At 35.9% G+C, this 22,593-nt stretch overlaps 2 protein-coding genes across 7 annotated transcripts in view; one reads left to right on the top strand and one right to left on the bottom strand.

Annotated features, from left to right (window-relative positions):
* AP1S2 (adaptor related protein complex 1 subunit sigma 2) overlaps positions 1-13,171 on the top strand; it is a 28,333-nt gene extending 15,162 nt beyond the window's left edge. For 2 of the 6 annotated variants that reach the window (XR_014020136.1, XM_081278353.1), the window contains one exon: positions 11,571-13,171. Coding sequence is in view for 4 of the 6 variants with exons in the window: in XM_081278353.1 (XP_081134479.1) it covers positions 11,571-11,618 (48 nt within the window). In the remaining 2 variants the exon portion in view is untranslated. The other 4 variants (XM_081278351.1, XM_081278352.1, XR_014020137.1 and 1 more) reach the window with 3 other exon arrangements.
* ZRSR2 (zinc finger CCCH-type, RNA binding motif and serine/arginine rich 2) overlaps positions 12,239-22,593 on the bottom strand; it is a 28,359-nt gene continuing 18,004 nt past the window's right edge. Inside the window, exons 9-11 of the mRNA XM_081278346.1 lie at positions 20,205-20,260; positions 19,328-19,437; positions 12,239-16,501 (exon numbers count right to left, since the gene is read on the bottom strand). Of these exons, the coding sequence (XP_081134472.1) occupies positions 15,825-16,501; positions 19,328-19,437; positions 20,205-20,260 (843 nt within the window). The 3' untranslated portion in view covers positions 12,239-15,824. The remainder of the gene's footprint in view (positions 16,502-19,327; positions 19,438-20,204; positions 20,261-22,593) is intronic.

Genomic DNA, 22,593 nt, shown 5'->3' with positions numbered 1-22,593 from the left:
CATGATATGTCTTAGTACTATGCTGTATCTGAAAGCAATAATTAATAAATCTGTGGGACTGCATAAAATGGAAAGGTAAGAATCTTAGGAGAAAAAGTGATTTCTTTAAAAAATGAGGCTTTTGTAACTTAAAATTATTTTAAGTAAATAAGGACTTTTTGAAGGATAACATTATACCTTTTAAATGAAGATATGAGTTATCTTAAAAATTACACCTTGCTAATTAAGAATATTGGGACATGTTAGTCAAACTTAGTTGTTTTAAAAGAGGTAGATGCTTTCAAATATATATAATAATGCCATTTAACAGCAAAAAGTATTTTGATACAAATCCTCCTAAGATTTGTGTAGTATTGGACAACCTAAGACAGGCACGGTCCCTAAGCCACATGCTTGGTGTTTAATTAAACAGAAGGGGGGAAATGCTGAGAGCCACAGCTAAGTCAGAATGGCCCCTGGCATTTTGCCAGAAGTAATGGTTGAGAGGGGAGCCATTAAGATGATGCTGGATTGATTCAATTGTATATTAGACCTTTAGTGTCCGGCCCCCCCCCCCCCAGTTTGGAGTGCCTGGGGAGTACGAGTTGGTGGGGGAAGTTCCAGGAGAGGGAGTTCCAGTTGGTGTGTGGTGTGTCCCGGAGAACGCCCTGTGGGTGGCTTTCAGGGGAGTTGGGAAATAAAGTTTGTTCCTGCTTGAGTGGCTCGTGACTTGTGCCCAGCCAGACTGCGGCAGATTTGCTTTAATAAGACAAACTCCTGAAATTCCTTTGTAATTATTGCTATTTATGTTAAAAGTTTTAAGCTTAAACCTCTTTCTTTTAAATTGGGCAAAAAATTAACAAAGCTACAGTCTTTTATGCCATCATATTTTAATTTTATGTAATCTTAATTGGGGTCTACCAGAACCAATTGGTTACATTGATTCTTGAGATGGACAATCCAGAAGGGGGAATATACAGAAGGCAGAATAAATCTTGCCTTTTACTTTTCTTTTTTTGTAATGGGGATTGAACCCAGGGGACTTTAGCATTGAGCTACATCCCCGGCCTTTTTTATTTTGAGACAGGGTCTTGCTAAGTTGCTGAGGCTGGCCTCAGACTTGTGATCCTCTTGCCTCAGCCTCCTAAGTCATTGGAATATTCCATGTTTGTCTCCATACCTGGTTTACTTTACTTTTAGTAAGAAACACTTTGGCTAGTGTCCTTGGTTACTTGTTTCCATGTTGTGATCATTTTGTAGTATGTGATTTTTAGCCCTTTTCCTTTGTCTGATTTTCAGAATTTTAAGAATTATCCTCCCTGCTGTTTCTTTTCTAGCTTATTGTGAATCACTTCTTATTACTTTGGGCTATTTGTAATGATGTAAAGTTGGAATAACTTTGATCAAGTAAATTTGATCTTCAAACGTTTTTGACTAGAACCCACAGTAATACATTTTTATATCACAATAGTATATAACTATAAAAAAATTATTGAATAATACTCTGGTTTCTTCTTTTGTAATCTCTCATTTTCTATTATATTCTATTTTTCTGTGTTTGAATGTTTATCCTGACTTACTAAATTGATTTCATGAGCCATAGGGTTGGGACCTGGAAAAAACACATTCCAAAAGGGTCAGTGGTGATTTTTTTTTTTAATTGAATAGTACTTTCTGAAAAATTTAGATTTGAATTTTTTCTCTGGCTGACATTATAATTTCTTTAGTTTCCTCTGTTGCCTTTTTTAAAAAGTTAATTTCCATTATAGAAAAATGAGCAAATATAGGCAAACACAATAGAATATATAATCTTATCCCACCAACCAGATTAATTCAGTGGCTCTTCTCTGGTGGAGGTTGGGCATTTGTGCTCTCCCAGGGTCCGTTGAACTATGTGGACATACTTGTCACAACTGGTAGTACATTATTACTGATTTCTAGTAAGTAAAGACTATGGATACTGCTCACTATTTTGCAGTGCACAGGACAGACCCCCTAGCCCCCCAGAACCAGAACCAAGAATTATCCAATCCCAGTGTCAGTTCTGTCCAGGTTGAGAAAACCTGGTTTAATTTGACACCATGGAAGAAAAATCCCATTTACATTTATAGACTGCTACATTGTTTAGTATTATACATAGTCCATAGTATAAATAACTGGCTAAGACATTGATCAAAAATGGAAAAGGAAGAGAAGAGAAAAAACCCTAAAAATTATGAAAGAAGAATATATGTGCTAAAAAACACATAAATGCCTATAAAAGTTATTCACCCAAATTATCTTTACTTGATAACCAGTGACTGGGAAGATAATCTGTGGTTGACTTTAGAACCTGTCCCACAGCAAGGCTTGTAGGATGTCACTATATAATCTAATTTCCTCAACAACAACCAAATCTGTTCACTTCTATTAAGGTAATTGAATTTTTATGTGGAAACAAAATTGAGTCTACCCTGCGGGCAGGCAGAACACTTTTGAATTTTCTGCCCATTTCCCCATCTACCTTAGGGATTTGATTATTTCTTAAAGAAGAATGGATTAAATGACCAGAATTTATACATATAGACTTTTCTTTTGTTGCGTAGTTAGACTTTTTGTTATTGTTCTTTTACATCCTCTTAGCCTTAAACAGTTTACTTAGTTAGGTATTTTAGAGTTTGTGATTCCAAGAAAATTTTTTGTTTAGAAAGCCCTGATTGAATTTAGGTCATTTCAAGGCAAATACAATGCAGGTAAATTAGAATAAGCTTAAAATATTTCTTTATAGTCTAAAATTATATTTGATAAGCTAATTTTTCTACCTTTTTTATTTAAAAAGTACAGTTAACTGCCAGAGAAAGTAATTTGTCCTTAGTATTTTATAGCTAACCAGCGTCTATAAGCTATAGTAAAGTTACTCTCATCATTATTTTCAAGACAAATGTAATAGAAATAGATGAACAGCACAACAGAAAAAGATAGCAAGGACATGAATAAGTAATTCACAAATAAAAGAAAAGGAAATGAAAATTAAAATATCAAGGAGACCTTTGTTTCTTCTTGGATTTGCAAGATAGACACTCTAGTGCCTCCTTGTGAACTTAACTTGTATTTTGTTTTGGAGGATTACTTTGGAGATATATATTAATGACTAACTGCACACTATGCCATTTGACCCATTACTTACACTTCCAAGAATTTTGTTCAGTGGAAATATACAAATGCATCAAGACGTGGCTCAGATATTAGATCATCAGAATGTACCCAAATGTCCATCAGTGGGAAATAGGTTAAGAAAATCACAACACAGTCATACTTGTAGCTGCTATCATAGCTGTAAAAGAAATGAGATCATAGCTGAGTATTGCGGTACACACTTGTAATTCCAGCAACTCAGGAGGCTGAGGCAGGAGGATTGCAAGTTCCAGGCCAGCCTCAGCAATTTAGCAAGACCCTGTCTGAAAATAAAAAGGGCTGGGGATGTAACTCAGTGGTAGAGCACACCTGAGTTCCATCCCCAGGTACCCCCGCCAAAAAACAACCTCAAGACCAAATTTTCTGTGTAATATGGAAAGATACTCAAGGTATATCAAGTGAGGAAAAACAAAATCTATTAGAGGATAATGACTAACTTAAATGTTACCTCTGAAAATGTTTTTAAAAAGTTAGAACTTTTTAAAAAATAAAAATAATGCTCCTGGGGCTGGGGTTGTGGCTCAACAGTAGAGTGCTTGCCTATCACGTGCAAGGCCCTGGGTTTGATCTTCAGCACCACATAAAAATAAATGAATAAAATAAAGGTATTGTGTCCAACTACAACTAAAAAATAAATATTAAAAAAAATAATTCTCCTGTGTGAATGAAAGAGTACACATTGTGTTGCTTCAGATAGTACAACTAGAGCAGAATTTACTAAAATAAAGCTTTAGCATATAGAGTAAAGTACTTGTCTGCTCTTGGCCATTTTAGACAGTAACCATCTGGAGCAACCACATAAATCTTGCCTCTCATTGCCTAACAGTGTTAAAAAAAAAATCACTAGACTTTCTCAGTAATTCACAAATGCTCATGAAATAAGACTGACACCATAAGCCCTATCATTTAAAAGGTGCCTTATAAAATGTTCCCAGTTCTTCTCTTTTTAAATTCATTGCTCAAAATAGATCTTAGTGACATTAGATACTCTCTGGCCCTTTGAGGCTTTAACCCATATAATAGGGTTCCAGAGTTGAACATAAGGACTTTGCATGCTTTGCTACATAGTTCATTTAGGGGGATTATTGTGTTCTTGAACATGAAGGACAAAGGATACAATAGTTTTGTATAAATAATAAGTGAAGAAGCCCCTATACCAAAAATCTGCAGTAGATCAATAACTTGAAAATATACTTATTTATATTTGCTTTTCATTATATGTAAATTATTTCTCTTTTACCACCTTGTATACTAGAATTAGGAGACTAGTCATTCAGCTTGGGTGTTAAGTACCATTAGTTTACTTCAGCACTTCTCATCTCAGCAAGACTTAAGCCTGAAGATAATTACTAGTTTACCAGTATTCATTATCGCTTCCCAGTTGGCTTTCCATGTGAGTCATAGCCTAGTATGGTGGATATCTAGGAAACTGAATGGTAAATGGGGTCGGGCTTTTCTTAGGAAGGTAGGCATTTTTTGGAGAACAGGTGCAATTTTATTCCTCTCTGTTGTTTGTCAGCCTACACTTCCCACTACATCTGGTCCTTTTTGTACAGGATTGAGAATAAAATTATTCTTAGTGCACAGGAAAGAAAAGATGCATGTATATAAAGGAGAAGGAGCTGATGGAAAGAATGGTGGCAAACAGGGATAAAGGGGAAAATGGACTGTTTGGGGAGGGAGAATGGGAATGGAATCAAAAGCATTGTTCTTGGACAAGAAGAGTCCTTATGAGGAAATAATGGGGTAAAGGTGTAGGGTTTTTCCCCCCCGCCTTTATGAGTTGCATAAACAAAATTGAGAAAGTTTTTTCTTGCCATGAGAGATGACACTAGAGGAGAATGGTTGTGACTGGGGAGAAGGAGAAGGGTAGATGAAGTCAGTGTGGAGGGTTGGCAGTAGACTTAGGGTGCAAATTAGTGATGGGCAAAGGATTGCCCAGGATTGAAGGCCCATTTCAGGTTGAAAATAATACATTTGTGATCTTTATTCAAAAATTGTTTCGTCACTACCATTCTGTTCTTTATTCCTACTTAATTTAGTGTATTGAAAAGCTCATAGTTTGCTGAGTAGTGTACATGACTATTTCCAAAGGCACCCATGGGAACAGCAAGACAGTAGGCCTAGTCCTGCATAGGGTCCCTTGTGTGCTGTGACATACTTTATTGTCAACCTCCCTAATCTTAAATGATTTTTCTGTGACTCAAAAGATATAGTATGAAGGCACAGAATACTGCAGTTTATATTGAACCCACTATATTTTATTCGTATGCAAGAGGAAAAAATATTCTTGGTTAATTATTGGCATGTCTGTAGCATTTAGTTGAAATCAACTTCGTGTTAACTGGTCATTAAGGTATTTACTTATAGCAGAACTTTGTCAGACCCTGGCATTCAGAACTGGGAAATTATTTAAAACACATTATCCCAACTTAAAAGTGATAAAAGAATGCTATTTCTTATACCAACATTTCTTTTTGTGCTATTATTTTAGAGTTTCTTTTCTACTTTTCTCCCCTGGCCCATGCCTTACCCCCTTCTGGGGATTGAGCCAGGGCTATGCACATACTAGGCAAGGATTTCTTTCTTTTTGAAGAATGTTTTTCCAATGAAGTTGGGTTTCTCCCTAAGGAGAATATTCTTCACAATTGATGAATGCTAATTTCTTGTTTAGAGTACAGTAATTGGATCATTGGCTGAGAAGAATAGTTTGGCTTATCATCACCCCTTTCCTTTTCTAAAGGTAGTAAAAGATCTATCAGATAATGAGTGATGGAAATGCCTGGGGCAGTCACATTTCGGAATTGTTCATATAGAACTTTTGTTCTCATGCAGGAAGTCTTCTGTGGGGGGGAAATGACTCCATACTCAGCCCTATTTGGGAAGCCACCGTTTTCTTTTAAGGGGAATAAAACTCTTCATAGTTGGTTTTTAGATGATGTGATATAAAATTAAGAGAGAAAACTAAAACATTAAAAACTATATAATATAAAGGCAAAGAACTGGTATTTAGGTGAAGGTTATTTGACAGACTTAAACTTTTCTTGTTCTCTCTCCAGAAAACAGAGACTATGTATCACAGCAAGAGTTTCATTGGGTGTAAGAAAGCGTACTAGAATACGTGCTGGAGTTCTGACATGCATCAAAATGTAGTAGGATATGTGAATTCAGTTTGTAATTATAATTTTGTCAAGTGTGTTATTTATATTTTAGCATTACTTGGAAAGTCAATTATATAAATCGTAAAGGATGGTCCCAATTTTTAAACAAATGTTTTCATAGGGAATTTTGCTCTGATAATGATCTATCATCGGGGCTTACAATTTATTTTTCATTGAAAAAATTAGGTATTCATTAAATACTGTGAATTTCCAATGCCACTGGTACACAAGTAGAATTTCCCTATGAAAACGAAAGCTTCAGTAAGGAAGTATTTGGGATGTAATTTATTATTAACACTATTATTTTAATTGCTTGCTATTTCATTTTACTATATATTCTGAGTGGGGAAAAAAGGGACTATCTCTTCAAAAATGTTTAGAAATCATCTGAGAATTAAAATATAACTGGCTTTTCTTCTTAGATACTTTTTATTTACGGTTGTATAAGTTTAGGAATCTGTTACTTTTTTAATACTTTCCACACATTTGTAGCCTAATAATTCAGAGTTCCAACTTGAATAAATACTAAAAGGAGGAGACTTTCAAAACACTCACATAAGAAGTTTTAAACTTTTTAGAGTCATAAACTTCTGGTGGGGGTAGAATCACTTAAAGAGTCTAAAGGGTAAAGAGCTCTCTTCCTAGGAAAATAGACACAGAATTTTGCCTCTAATTTCAGGGAATTTTTGGAGGCTCAGGACATCTCTCTGGGACACTCTAGGGTCAGTTTAAGACCCCACCTCAGGTTACCTTTTCCCCTTCTTGATGTGAGAAACATCTTGTTATATAAGTTTTTAGGCATAGATATGTAACAAATCTGTTTGAAGGGTTCTTTAAAAATCTATTTTGAAGATTTTTAAAAAATTAATATCCTTAGTCTCAAAGTTGCATTCTTTGGATTTTTTGTCTTTGTAGCTGAGTGAATATTTAAAAGCCTTTATTGCTACTTAAAATACCATATGGTTGACTACTTTTCCCTTTGCTTAGGGAAGATTTTCCTCTGGGATCTCTGCTTGATATAATAAAATCCTGATGAACTCAAGACACTGTGAAAGGAAGTATTCTAATTGAATTTTCAGTTAACTAAGAACTGACCAAATGTCTTACACTGGAAATCTTTTCAGAGTTATTAGTAAATATAGTACTGTAGGATTTTGTAGGATGTCAGTCATCGTTTTGTTCGTCATACAAAGTTAAAAGATGAATCTGAATGCCTGGGCATTGTTTAAGAAGTTAAATGTTCAGCCATAAACCAAAGAACAAAAGCAAACAAAAACTCAAGTTTTAGGCAACTTTACTGTGAACTAAATGTTTAGAAATCTGATTGTGTCTGTATCAGTTTGTGTACTGTGTATAAGAATATATGCATTTCTCTTGTAGCCACGTCATGAATATTTTAATGTCCCTGTGTACTAAATGACTACTCATCGAGTATGCAGAATTTCACAGAGGAAATAGAGAGCTGATATACTTATGAAAGAAAATATCCTCAGCTTGCTGACTATCTTGTAAAAATAATAGAACATTTCAGAACCAGTACCATTACAATTGTATTTTTTTCCTGTTTGCATTCCTCTTTCCTGTTTTATTTCATTCTATATATGATCTTGATATAACTTATTCCTGTTCACAACTGATTTAAATTCTTCTGACAAAGTATGATCTGTGAATGTTTTAAGTAATATTTCATCTTCAACACATGCATGTTACTATTAATGAACCATTTGTGATTAATCTTATAAGAGGAAAACATGGCAATCATTATTGTTTACCAAAGAGACTATGGCTGAATTACTCTGTCAAAATAAGCAGTGCCATAATATTTAGTTGTTCAGTCTTCAATTGTTGAAGGGGGGGGGACTATAGTGTGATTGTCTTGCAGACTGAGTTAAAATGTTCTAATGTATCACATAAAAGGGTATGTGGAAATAATACAATAAAATAAAATTAATTTGTACTAGTATATAATATTCAAAGTTAAAACATTCAGTTAAGAAATTTTGTAGTGCCACATTTATTGAATCACATTTGTGTGATATAATGATATTGAACTGTCAGAAAGCTGTGTCAGAAAAGTCTCCTCTGTACTATTGCTCAGTGGAAAGCTCTTTCCAAGTATTAATACTGAGCTAATTTATATAGTTCAAAAATTCCAATACTGTTCAATACTTAAAGTTTATATTTTACTATTAATAGTTTTCTAATATATTAAGTCTTCATTTAAATACGTAGTGCTTTGTTAATTATGGCTTTATATTTCTGAATACTAAAATTTTTAACATTGATCACTATTGTACATGCTTTTAATAAAACATGTAGCATATTTTATCATAAAAGGAAAAGTACCAAATCATTCATTATTTTAATCTAGAGAATTTAAAGACTGAGTTAAGTAAGTTTTCATTACACAATAACTTCAGATGATACTCAAACTAGTTTATCACTGAAAGAAAACCTACCAGGAAACTTTATATTAGGCAGGTAACAAATCAGTTATTTCCATTCTTACCATTCTTGCCGTAATACACTACATTTGAAGCACTGGGAAACATTGATCTTTCATTTCCATTTTTTTCCCCTTCATCCCTCCCCCTGCCCTGCAACATGTTATTCATCTGGTTTTAATGCTGCATAAATATGCATTGTCTCATGCCTGTTTGCTTTGGATGCTGTGTGCTGAGCTGTAACAAGATGTTGCTTTTGTTATCTGTATACAGCTGCTTGCTTGAAATCAGTAGATTCTGAAATAGCTTTTCTTGCATGTCTAAAATAAAAGTATTGCATGTACTTTGTCTCATGTGGATGACTTTTTTCTTCTCCACCCCTTTTGATAAGATAATGTTTTATATTTTCATTTTTCCAGGTAATTTTTTAAATTGTGGTAAAAACACATAATGTAGAGTTTATTTTAAAGGTTACAGTTCAATAGTGTCAAGTATATTCACATTGTTGTGCAACAAATCTCCAGAACTTCATCTTGCAAAACTGAAACTCTAGACCCATCAATCCACCACTCCCTACATCCCTCTCCATGAAACCATTGTACTTTGTTTCTATGAATTTGACTTTAGATAATAGTTTTTCTGGGTAATGTTGAGCTATGATTTCAGTGTGAACACGTGAAAAGTACATTTTATATTTTACACATAATTTGTAAAATATTCTACTTGTACAACTTGAAAGGATTAAAATATGTAAATGAAACTAGGCCTCTTAGAAAGAACAAATACACTAAGTAATTCATATTCAAAAAGCAATCTGACTCTCTTCAGGAAATGCTATATGAGACTATAAGCAATGAGCAGGTGTGGTAGGGGTGTGTGTGACTGGCTCCAGGGAATAGTTTTGGGCCATTTTTACATGGACAAGCTGGGAATGTAAACTGTATAGAATTGAGTGTAGGCATCCTTTAATAACATTGAAGGTCCATCACTTCCATCCAACTTTCTTCAAAAACTTAACGTGCAAACTTCAAGAGAATACTATGAGGAACTTTTCTGTACACACATTCCCTCAGCTTCAGCAACCATCGATTTAATATTGTTTGCTATAGCACAGCTCCCCCTATTTTTGCCTCAGTATTTGAGAGCAAGTCCTCTCCATCCTGTCATTTCATCTTGAATACTTTAGAGGGTATCTCCAACAGATAAGTTCTATTCCCAACAAAATCAACAGTAAGTGATCCTAATATCTTTTGCCTGTCTGTTTTTTCTGCTTATCTGAGAAATGTCTTTTTATAACCGATTTAAGACCAGATTCCAATCAAGGCCCACATTGTATCTAGTTGATGCATCTTAAGTCTGTTTTAATTCTTCACAAGCTTACTTTTTATCCCCCTGCCATCTTTTTTTTTTTTGAACCAGGGTATTTATGCCATAAAATTTCTTCCATTCTGTATTTGGCTCGTTGTATTCTTGTGTCAGTGTTTTACTTGTTCTCTTATCCTTCATCTATATTTTTATTTAGATCTGTAACCTGATTAGATTGACGTTCAGTCTTAAGAGGGCAAGCATACTCCATAGATTACACTGCCTTTTTAAAAAGGCCTTTTTTCACTCAAGCTAATTTTTACTCATTTCTAGTACTACACAAACATGCTAACAAGTCATCATATGAACTTTATTTTTTATTTTATTTTTTTTTACAATTTTAATATTTATTTTTTAGTTTTCGGCGAACACAACATCTTTGTTTGTATGTGGTGCTGAGGATCGAACCCGCGCTTGAGCCACACACCCAGCCCCATCATATGAACTTTATATAATTGGTTTATAGTACTTCAATATAGCACTGAATGCTAAATACCTTTATTTAGATTTTAGTCACGTAATGACATTATCAGCTAACATTTTTTGAGCACTTTCTATACATCAGGCACTGAGCCTTAAACTCATTTACTCTCAACATGAAGGTAAGTACCATTCTTCTTGTTTTCCAACTATGGAAACAGACTGTAGAATCTTATGTATGATTATACCATGAAGTGCCTTACATACAATTAAATCTAATGTTCTAAAGATTTATGATTTAATGTTTTCTTTCCTTGTTTTGTGCTGTACCACGAATAGGATGCAAAAGTAAGTTTATTCATTATTAGATACTAAAAATTTAAATTGTTTTTCTCTTAAAATATTGTGTGACCTTTTAATTACAAAATTGATAATAATACCTGAAAGTTGACCTACTTGGTCCTTTTTTATGCCCCTTTGGAAAATTTTTAAGTACTTTTTCTACATATGGCTGCTTTGTCTACCTTTAACATTTAAAAACAAGTATTGGTTGTTACATAAGACAAAGAGTCTTTAGTTCCAGAGTGTTTTTTCAGTATGTGACAAAAAAGCATGGAAAACACTAGGTGAAGCATTGTGGGAACTCAGGACTTGGTGGGGGCGGGTCCTGCTTTTTATTTGAATTATAAAAGTAAGTTAATCTTTCCTGTATATGATTGAGTAGCAGCAATTTCATACATTGCTAGTGAGTTTCCATTGAGCTTGACTGCTTTTTGTGTTATGGCAACAGTACCGAGCACATTAGTATGTAATCAGTTGGTATTTAATGAATGCCGAGAATATCCTTCTATGGTCGCCAATGATGTGGGCATAAATCCCTAGGTAACCACTGGCTGTCACTAGTAGAATGATCCTGTAACACTGAATTTCTTCTGTAAAATGGGCATGCCCTTTATGTCAGTTTTTCACATTTTTAAGACTCCCTCCCTGGATCTGCTTACCAGAGTCTCACGTTTTCCCTCCACAGGAAGCTGAGACCCCACGTAGTGTTCTTGAAGAAATTGGACTGACATAACTCTCCTCCCTTGTTGATGACTTCTTGTGGCATTTCACACACTGTAGATGGTCACTGCCTTCATGTCCATGTTAGCTAATGGTGTAAGATGATGTCTTGTCAGTATTACTGTTTCGCTAAGCTGCTTCATTCAGGCCTACATTTTTTTTTTAAAGGGAACTTTGATCAATTGAATGAAAAGGGACTTAAATTTGGATTAGAAATATGCATAAAGTACTTTTCTTGGATTTCTCAAATTTATAGGTCTATTTCTCATAACTGATTATGTGCATATGTGAAAATGACACATCTCTGTACAAGCAATATCTATCAAACAATTCGGCAGTATACATTTGTTAATTACTGTACTTGACAAAGGAAGGTTAAATTATAATGTGAAACCTGGTTTTACGAAACCAAAGATGAGTGCAGCATTTCCGTATATATGGTAAAAATAAGGGAATCAACATGTCACATATTGAATGAATGAAAATTTAATTGTTGAAACTTAAACAAAAACAAATTTATACCAAAGAACCCTATTGGACACTACGTACCTTAAAATAAAGGGAATACAGATTATTTTAGATGACTAAATTGGAAGATGTCATTTAAAATTAATAACTAAGCATTCTGAATGAATGGGACAAGGAACAAAGATTGCTTTATAATAGCACATAATTTTTAAGGCCAAGGCACATTTGAACCCTGATTTTTTTTTTTTTTTTTTTTTTTGGTGGTCATAATCATTTAGTTACTCAGATTGTTTTTGATGCCCCCCAAATGAAGTAGAAATGTTAGTTTATCAGTTCTTCATAACAGTATCTTACAGAAACATTGCCCTCTTCACAGTGTTGCGTAAAGTCATGTTGCGTAAAGCATGAATGTTCCTTCTGGGGTTCTTGTTCAAGCTGAGTTTATTTTGGTTCCCTTTGCTTCCTTCCAATTAGAAGTTCTGCAAACTTTACAGAAGCTTCCTTTCCTTCCATGGCACTACCTAGTTATCAGAAGTATAAAAATCTTAAAAAGACACCTTTCATTTAACAGTGAGATTTGAAGTAAAATGGCATTAGGTGGCCCTATATTTTTTAAAGCTTATATAATTGTTCAGCATCACTTTTATACATACACATATCTAAACATGTCTGTGGTTTACACTTTCACTTGTATATTCACTTGTATATGCTGGGCTGGATTAAGCTTTGTTGTAATTGTGACCACCATCAGGCCACGTGAGCACTGTCTTATCACATTGCCAATTAGCTGTAATAAATGTTCGACATACAAACACCATAGTGTGTTTTTATCTTTTTCCAAAAGTGTGTCAAACTGGCAAGCTGCTGAAGGAAGATTTTTTTTCCCCAGTAAAATGTTGAAAATTTCCCTTCATTTGACTGCCCCCCCCCCATTTGAATGTGGTGGTGGGTTTATAAGCACACACAAGAAAAAATGGTGATGATTTACGGAGTCTTCATGTACTTCAAGTTCATTGAAAAGTAACATGGATTCCATGCTACCAAGAGCTTACCAACACATTTATTTTCAATCAATAAATGCCGCTTTTAAAACCTTGACGCAGTTGACTTTTCTACTCTCTGAATGAACAACTTGAAATTATTCCAGGTCATCGAAAGGTATTCCAAATTATCTGAAAACTCTCATCTTCCATATACTGGCACATGCAACAAAATTGGACTGATATTTGCAGACTGTACTACCTAATGTAAGCAACAAATTCACTTTGGTTATCATAATAGTAAAAGGGCCTCCTGGGCTGGAGATGTAGAGCACCTGCCTATCATGCATGAAGCCCTGGACTCAATCTCCAGGTTGGGGGGTGGGAGGGAGCTATGGACTTTCTATTACTGTAGATAGGAAATGTTACATTCTTTTTTTTTTTTTTTAATTTTTTTTTAGTTGTTAATGGACCTTTATTTATTTATATGCAGTGCTGAGAATCGAACCCAGTGCCTCATGCATGCTAGGCAAGCGCTTTACCACTGAGCCACCACTCCAGCCCCAGGAAATATTACATTCTAAAGCTGGGATTTTTAAGAACAAGGAAATGATTCCATCAAATTAAGTGGCTAGTCTACTAAAAAGACATAGGTCTGAAGCACCTCAGTCAATGCAGCTATTCAGTAAAAAGCCTATGGGCTTCTGCCAACAATGTAGAGTTGGAGCTTTTATGTCACAAATAGTAATCAGGTTATACGTATAATACCTTAATAATATATTAATCTCCAGATGGATTTTTATCAGGGTAATGAACCAGTCAGAAGTTATAAACTTCCTTTCTCTCCCTTACTGCTTGTTAACATTCAAGGGAAGCTGAATATGGTGGCAGCACACACCTGTAAACAGGGATTTGGGCAGTTGGGGCAAGAGGATTGCAAGTTCAGAGCCAGGCTCTGGCAACTTAGAATGTGTCTCAAGTTTTTTTTTAAAGGGCTGGAGATGTAGCTCAGTGGCAAAGCATCCCTAGGTTCAGTCCTCAGAATGGAAGGAGAAAAAATTGTTTTTTCATCTCAAGTCATCTTGAACTCAAGAAGAGATATAACTTAAATGGTATTCGCCTAGCATGCTTGAGGCCCTACCAGGGCTCAATCCCCAGCAAAACCCACCCCCACCCCCAACTGTGTAAGCATGTCTGTAGTTAGAAAACTAAAAATAAAGAAAATTTCAATCATTTTTAGATTAAAGCAGGCATTTACAGTGGAACAAGTCAGATTCTTTAAAGTGAAATTATTCTCAACCACATACTACTTTTATTAACTACCAGATTACAGAAGTCAAAGAATATCATGCAAAAATCTGATTCTTTAAAAAGTTTGGCTGTTTCAGTTTTTTGTTTTAGCTTTTCAGGATTTGGTGTATCTTTAAGTTCTTATCCCCAAATCTTAAATTTCTAAGTGCTACATACCCTGAAATTCGAGATCCAAAGTATGTCAATTGAAAAATAGTTCTAAAAAATTTATAGAAAGGCATGAGAGCATCTTTTCTTATTTATGATCTGAAATCTAGGGATAATGTGCCTGAAGCTTTTTATACATTAGGTTTTCTTCCCTGACCTCTCTTCTATGATTTCTATTCTAGAATTGTTTTGACACTAGGCATATTCTGTAGCAATGACTGATTTTCCCAAAAATGACAAAGATAAGCATTATACCTAAAGAACTTAAAAAAAAAAAAAAAAGATATACACCTAGATAGAAAATTCCCAACTGAAGAGGTACTATAGATATGTGGTAGGAGGGGGGAAATGTACTTTATCCTTTACTACTTTAAAACTGACAAAATGAATTTTAAAGCAAAAAAAGCCATTCAGCTTTTGCATACAGAAAACTCCAATAGATTATTTTTAAAAGGCAAACAAAATGGCCATTAAATACAGAAAATGTTTGCTTTAATCCATATGTACAGAAACAAATATTTAAAATTTACCAAATTGACAAAGATTAAAATAACTTAGTGTTGTGAGAGCAGCAGAGCCTATTATTGCTAGAGTAAATGTTTTGTAGTCTTTCTGGAAGGCAATTTGAAAATATAATACTTGTCTTCTTTGATGTAAGTTATCCTAAGAATATGATTAGAAATATGTGGGATTAATTAAAGAAATCCATCACAGGATTGTTTTCAGCACAGGATTCTTGAATGGTACAAAATTAAAAATCAACCAATAGGGATATGGGTACATAAACTGGTAGAGGCCCACTGTGCAGTGTATAAAAATGACAAGTGGGCTTGATGAAATGAGACGTTTCAGTGGCTCAGGAGGCTGAGACAGGAGGATCTGTGAGCAAAGCCAGCCTTAGCGATTTAGTGAGTCCCTAAGCAACTTAGCAAGATGCTGTCTCATAAGAAAAGGGCTGGGGATGTGGCTTAGTGGTTAAATGCCCCTGGATTCAATCCCCAGTACCCCCCCAAAAAATAATTATGTGTGTGTATGCATGTGTGTGTGTGGTATAGACACACACACATGCACACACACACACACATAAATTAATAATCTCTCAGGGTAAGAGTTATAAGTAATTTTCATATTATTAGATTTTCTATACTAAACACAGTTTGTGATTATCAAAGAGTTAAAATATTTTAAAATAGGATTCCAGGTTATATAGGCTTTTGTCAGACTCGGGAACCCATCTGAGGACACAGTCCTCTATCCAAGAATGTAGTAGCCATAATAAGTAAGATATGCAACCATTAAAGAATAAAATAGGTTTATTTGGATTTGGGACTCTGAATCATTCTGTCTCTACTACCTGACCTCCTCCCGCCACAACTCCTGGATCTAGACTGGCTCTGGCTCTGGCTCTGGCTCTGGCTCTGGCTCTGGCTCTGGCTCTGGCTCTTACTCCGGCTCCGGCTCCGGCTCCGGCTCTTACTCTTACTCCTGCTCCTGCTCTGGCTCTGGCTCCTGCTCCTGCTCCTACTTTTTCTGCTCCTGCTCCTTCTGTTCCTGCTCCGACTTTGGCTCCGGCTCCGGCTCCGGCTCCTGTGGCTCCTTCGGCTTCTATGGCTCCGGCTCTGGCTGCCCCGGCCCCTGCTTCGGTCTCTTTTTCTTCCTCTGCTTCGTGAATTATGCCTCTCACGACTCTTTGTCATGTGTTTGTGAGATTTCTTTGCCCTGTGTGCACTTCTCCTCTTCCTCTCAGACTCCCCATTTCTCTTGTAGTTGTGGTCAGCACTAGGGCTTCTTCTCCTCCTCCTGCCATAGTATTCTTCGTGGTGGCCCATTCTCTCCCTCCTCTCTGAGTTCTTACCAAAGGAAGATCCAGTCCGATCCGGAGACAGGTAGATGTCTCTATTAGCTTCCCAAAATTCATTGTTGGGATTTCTGAATACATGAAGAAAGTTGCAGTGTTTTCCTCTTGGACACTGTTGTATTTCAAACAAACCTGCAATGGCACAGTGAGAAAAACAGCAATTACTACTGTGTATTCTGAAGATGGCACTTCATTCCAAAGGTACATTTCTGATGTTCGGATATGTTTGAATTACTTCCTATTATTTGCTAGCTAAGAGGCTTACATATTGATTCTCAAAATTTCAAAAGCATTCAAATGGTCTAACAACTGGAACTCTGAAAGGTATCAAATCAGAAGTTTTAATTAACCAGAATATTCTGTACACCTATTGTATCATCAGAGTGCAACTGAACAAGTGGTGACCATATTGCCTTTTCTACAGTAATTAGATCCCTAATAATACGGAAGAGCCAGGCCTTGGGGTCCCTGTGGTGATGACCTCAAAAGCACATGTCGATGGCAGGACAGAACCACTGGTCAAAAGAAAAGGCCTATCATAGGTAGATGAGCCTATATTTTCTTAACGCTTTAAAAGTAAGATTATAGCCAGGCATGGTGACAAACACCTCCAGCAGCTTGGAAGACTGAGGCAGGAGAATTGAAAGTTCAAGGACAGCCTGGGCAACTTAGCAAAACTATACCTCAAAAAAGTGTGTGGGGAGTGCTGAGGATGTAGTCCAGTGAGACAATGGGAAAGCACCCTTGGGTTCAATCCCCAGTAACTAACACACACACACAAACCAAAACAACCCATTAAATTCCTATTCCCCAAATAGATAAAACAGCTAGAAATGAAATACTCCTATACCATATACTATATACAAAAATGAACTCAATCTGGATCAGAGACTTAAATGTAAGAGACAAAACTATAACTCTGAAGAAAACACAACACTTGAGACCCTGGGCTAAGCAATGCAGTCCTAGATATGATACCAGAAATACCAGTCCCCCAAAAAGAAAGTTGGACTTCATTAAAATAAAATAATGCCAGGCATGGTGGCACACACCAATAATCCTAGCTACTCAGGAGGTTGACACAGGAGGATTACAAGTTTGAAGCCAATCGATGCAACTTAGCAAAAGCCTGCCTCAAAATAAAAAATGAAAAGGGATAGAGAGATAGCTGAGTCAGATACAGTGCCCCTGTGTTCAATCTCCAATACTGAAAAAAATAAAATTAAAATAAAAATCTTTTTTTGTGCTTCAAAGAACACAAAAGTAAAAAGACAACCCACAGAATAGGGGAAAATATTTGCAGATCATATTTTTTTAATATATATATTTTTAATTGTAGGTGGACAAATACCTTTATTTTATTTATTTATATGTGGTGCTGAGAATCAAACCCAGGGCCTCACACATGCTAGGCGAGCACTCTACCACTGAGCTACAACCCCAGCCCTGCAGATCATATTTATGATCAGGTACTTGCATATAGAATACATCAAGAACTCAGTAATAAAAGAAGAAACAACCTGATTAAAAATGGATCAAGGATCTAAATAGATACTTCTCCAAAGAAGATATAGAAATGGCCAATAATAAAGACACAAAAAGATGTTCAAGGTCATTAGCCACTAAGAAAAACAACAAAGCTGTTATTTTTAAAATAGGAGGGGGAGGAGGCTGGGGCTTATAGCTCAGTGGTACAGTGCTTGCCTCGCATATGTGAGGCACTGGGTTTGATCCTCAGCACCACGTAAAAATAAATAAGATAAAGATATTGTGCCTGTCTACAACTAAAAAAAAATAAACAAATAAATAAATATAAAAAATGGGATGGGGGTTTTGAGGGGATAGCTCAGTGGTGGAATACTTGCCTAATGCACAAGGCCCTGAGTTCAATCCACAATACCACAAAAATAATAATATAGTTAGTCTCTTGCTTTGACAGAGTTAAAGCTATACTCAGAAGCACCTCATGAAATCACACTGGATTCACACAAACTGGGAAAAGAAACAATCATGGAGAAAACAATTCCATCACTTTCATTCCCAGAGCCTTTAAACTTGATATTTAATGGTTCTTCTGGTTTCCCTAAGCAAGGAATTCTAAAATCTCTCCCCTGCTTCATAAGTGGTTTTAAAATGACAGTATCCATTAAGATAAGATTGCTAAAGATTCAGACTTTATAAATTATATATATATTTTTACTGAGATTTTAAGCAGGTGAAAACATTGATCCAAGAAACACAAGTAAAGGGAAGGATAAGTGCACTCCTGAGGCATCAGAACATCATCCGTTCTCACCTGGGAAATTTGCACACAGATTCAGCCAAGCCCATTTTTAGAAATCGGAAAATAACTAGGACTTCAATACGGCAGGCTCTGTCCTACACAGTGCTGAATCACTTCCTGGTTCGGTTGCCACTGCCCCATGAGTCAGTGTAACTGAACTCATCAAATGCACACTTAACTAATCCTATACCTCCCATTTGGTTTCTAATGCACAAGAGCATGATTTCCAAAGATGGGAAACATTATCTATAGGTAATGTTTATGGTAAAGGAGAAAGATGTTTTAGAGAAAAAAGATGGAAACAAACAGCTCAAGTGAAGAGAACCAATGAATAGAAAACACCTCTGAAACTGCCACAAGGACAACATGGCTGCCTGCAGACACTTCTTAGGCTTCCTGATTTGTCAGAAAAGAGTCTAGGGCTGAAGACTGGAAGACTGAAATTCTACCCCACTTCTGCCACCTCATTGTGACCTCAGTCACCGCCTCCACCAAGTGACCCACAAGGTCTATTACAGATCAAAACTGCAGTGTCCTTTACATGATGTCCCTGTTCATCTGCATGAAGCAAAAGCAATGTCTCATCCTTTTAAAAGAACTTTTCCCCCTAAGAATATCCTTTTATATAGTGGGATAATGGGGGGGGGGGGGGGAATCATTATGTTGTTTCTTACCACAAATTGCCATTTTCCATCGGGTCACTGGGCAAAATTCACACTGAAGCTGCCGTCCTGCATACCAACGTCCATTAAACAGAGCAAGGGCTGCTTGGCATTCTTCTTCCCTTTGAATAAAAAAATCAAAGGATGTGCTTTATAATAACTCTAATAGGCACATTAACCCTATTATTAATTAACCCTTTTACTCAGATATCATAGGACCACCAAGTTTGCTGTTTCTGTACTATTTAGGGAGTCTTCATTAGAACATTCGGGCTCCTGCAGCTTGCAATTTATTCAGGAGCCTTTTTTACTAACCCTCTGAGAGGTTGTGATGCATGGAAATTGGCTTGAGTCAAAGCTTCTTAATCCAAAAGACTGGGCCATTAAAACTGCAGAAGTGCTTTCCATTGTTAGAGCCTGTGCTTTCTTAGCTAGGACTGCTGTGCTCCTTATTACAATGGCTAATTGAACCCATTAGGCATGGTGCGGCCTAGGGAAACAGCAAGACAAGCAGAAATGATAGAGTAACTATTCTCCTAGCTGGTCAAATGCACACTGAGATCATTTGGGACTTCGATCTCTGGCTTTTTACACTTATATTTTATAATCTCTATTCTAGTTATCCCTTTTCAGTTTGAACTTTAATTAAAGTTATATAAGTAATAATATAACCATATTGTAAAAGATTCAAAACTAACCTAATATTTAAAGAATGAAATACAAATGTATTATTTTCACATGTTTTCTATGTTTCTATGTCAGCTCTTAATATTAACATTTTGAAAAATACCATGCTTATGAAGGGTATATATCCAGTTTAAAAGTCCTAGATGTCAACAAAAACAAAAGATCATATCATGACAAAACATGGTATGGTCACAATACTTACGACTGGTACTGAACATACACATTGCCCCTCAGATGAGGTTCTAAGTTGCAGCTAACCTAAGGAACAATGAAAAATGCTATCATAAAAAATTTAAAGAAACCATTCAGTCATCAAATGCTTTTCCAGGCTAACATTCCCAAAAGTAATTACTAATCAAAGATTCCAAAACAGAGACACTAGCCCACTCTTGTGTCTATTTTTTTTTTTTTTTTTAAAGAGAGAGTGAGAGAGGAGAGAGAGAGAGAGAATTTTCAATATTTATTTTTTAGCTTTCGGTGGACACAACATCTTTGTTGGTATGTGGTGCTGAGGATCGAACCCGGGCCGCACGCATGCCAGGCGAGCGCGCTACCACTTGAGCCACATCCCCAGCCCCTCTTGTGTCTATTTAAGGCATACTTCAGCACAGAGAAGCACTGCAGGCCCCAATTATCTAATCTCTTGTTGATCAGTTCTGCTTTTACCCATAGGTATGTTTCACACATGCATAAAAATACAGAGAATGTAAATCATCCCATAGACAACACTACCCAGGTTTAACACTAACATTTTTCATCCTTGACCAAGAATATTTAAATTGTAAAACATTGAAGGCCCAGTTGAAGTCCTGCCATCCTGATCTTTTCCCTTCTCCATCACATAGGTGGGGCACTACCTGGAAGCTGGGGGTAGCCTGTTTTACTAAACACAAACACTAATGCATGTATACATATATAGGTTTACACAGACACAACGTACATACATACACACACACACATTCACACATATATTGTATGTGTGCCAGAAAATACGTAACATGTATACAAATGGTTATTATTCAAAATTATAATACACATATTTCTGCATATATATGCAAGGAAATATGCATATGTATTAATAAACAATGTATATCTTTGTTTTGTATGTTTTAAAACTTTCTAAAAATGGTATTTGTTCTATATTCTTTTTTCAAGATATAATAGTGTAAACTTAATGACTCATCTGATACATCAAATTAGCAAATTTATATATCTGCTCCTATAAAGATGGCTACTGAGGTGCTTCCAATTTTCCATCCACAAATAGCACTGTGGTCAGCATTCTTCAACACACATCTGTGGGTGTAAGGACCTCTCTAGTGTGCACAACCAGAAGGAACATGCCAATGTGTAGTTTAGGTGTGCCTTCCACTTCACAAACTATTGACAAACTGCTCTCTGAAGAAGTTTAACTAATATATACATCCTTACCTACTCTTGGGATCAATAGAATTTATAATCTTTTGGCCAATAGGTGTGAATAATATCTGACTTTTATATGCATTATTCTTATTACTAGGAATTACTAGGAATACTTGATCATTTAGGCTGAATACTTGATCATTTGTCTTCAAAAATGACAAGTTTATTTTTTAATATGGTATATAAGAAGGTCCTCAAATATACTGACTGGTGTTTAGTTTTTCTCTTCCAAATTAATCTATAATTTTACAAATTTGTTCCAGAGCATTTTTATTAGAGCATCCCAAAATGGGCAGGATCCATACTCAATGACAGTTTGCAACACCATCCTTAAAAGGAAGAATGAAAGTCCTGAGGAGTGTCAGCTGTGCCAGAGACCTTTAAGATTATTTAATCCAATGGTTCCCAAGGACCTGCTATTAATTTTCTGTAACAAATTTGATATTCTAAAATTTCTCCCTGTAAAAATTTACTAAATAGCTTTCCTTTTGTAACTGCCAATGTGATTAGCATGAGCTTGGTCATCCTAATATCATGGTCAGTGGATGCAGCCTATCACAGGTAATGGTATGATTTCCATTAACCAGTCTGAAGTTTTAAAAGCAGCTCTACCACTACCATATCACAGAAACAGTATGATCCAAGAATCGCATGAGGGACACCGCTGATGTAAGTGAAAAAGCACTTAAAGTGACAAGTCTGAGAGCACAGGCCTGGTCAAACCACACTGCTTCCACAGTTGGTGCTTGCTTCAAGGTGGTATCCTGTAGGTGTGACCATGCACTTCCACTTACGGGTTATTACTTGTGCTGAGCAGCACCAAGACAGGAAGGCATACTCCACAGAAACAAAAGGTTAAGTGGGAAAGAAATCTTAAAAGAATTTTGAAAGATCTTCACATCAGTTAATAGAAGCATGGCCTTGAATTTCATGAATATATCTGTTTCTCAGCTGTTCCAACTCTTTACTGTCATTTCCAATTGCAGACAAATATCAGATTTATTTATTTATTTTTTTTCCCCCAAGCTAAGGGACATTTTCCTTGCCCTAACAAAACAAAGTCATTCAGGTTCAAATCTGATCAAATAAACAGGTTAGGAGGCTTCATTGTTAGGATTCAACTAATGGGTCCCAGGAGCAGCAGGGATCACATCTGACCTTCAAAGTTT

This window comes from Spermophilus citellus (genome assembly GCF_964194105.1).
Source record: "Spermophilus citellus genome assembly, chromosome: X".
NCBI classification, from domain to species: domain Eukaryota; kingdom Metazoa; phylum Chordata; class Mammalia; order Rodentia; family Sciuridae; genus Spermophilus; species Spermophilus citellus.
This window is presented reverse-complemented; position numbering and strand designations above follow the sequence as displayed.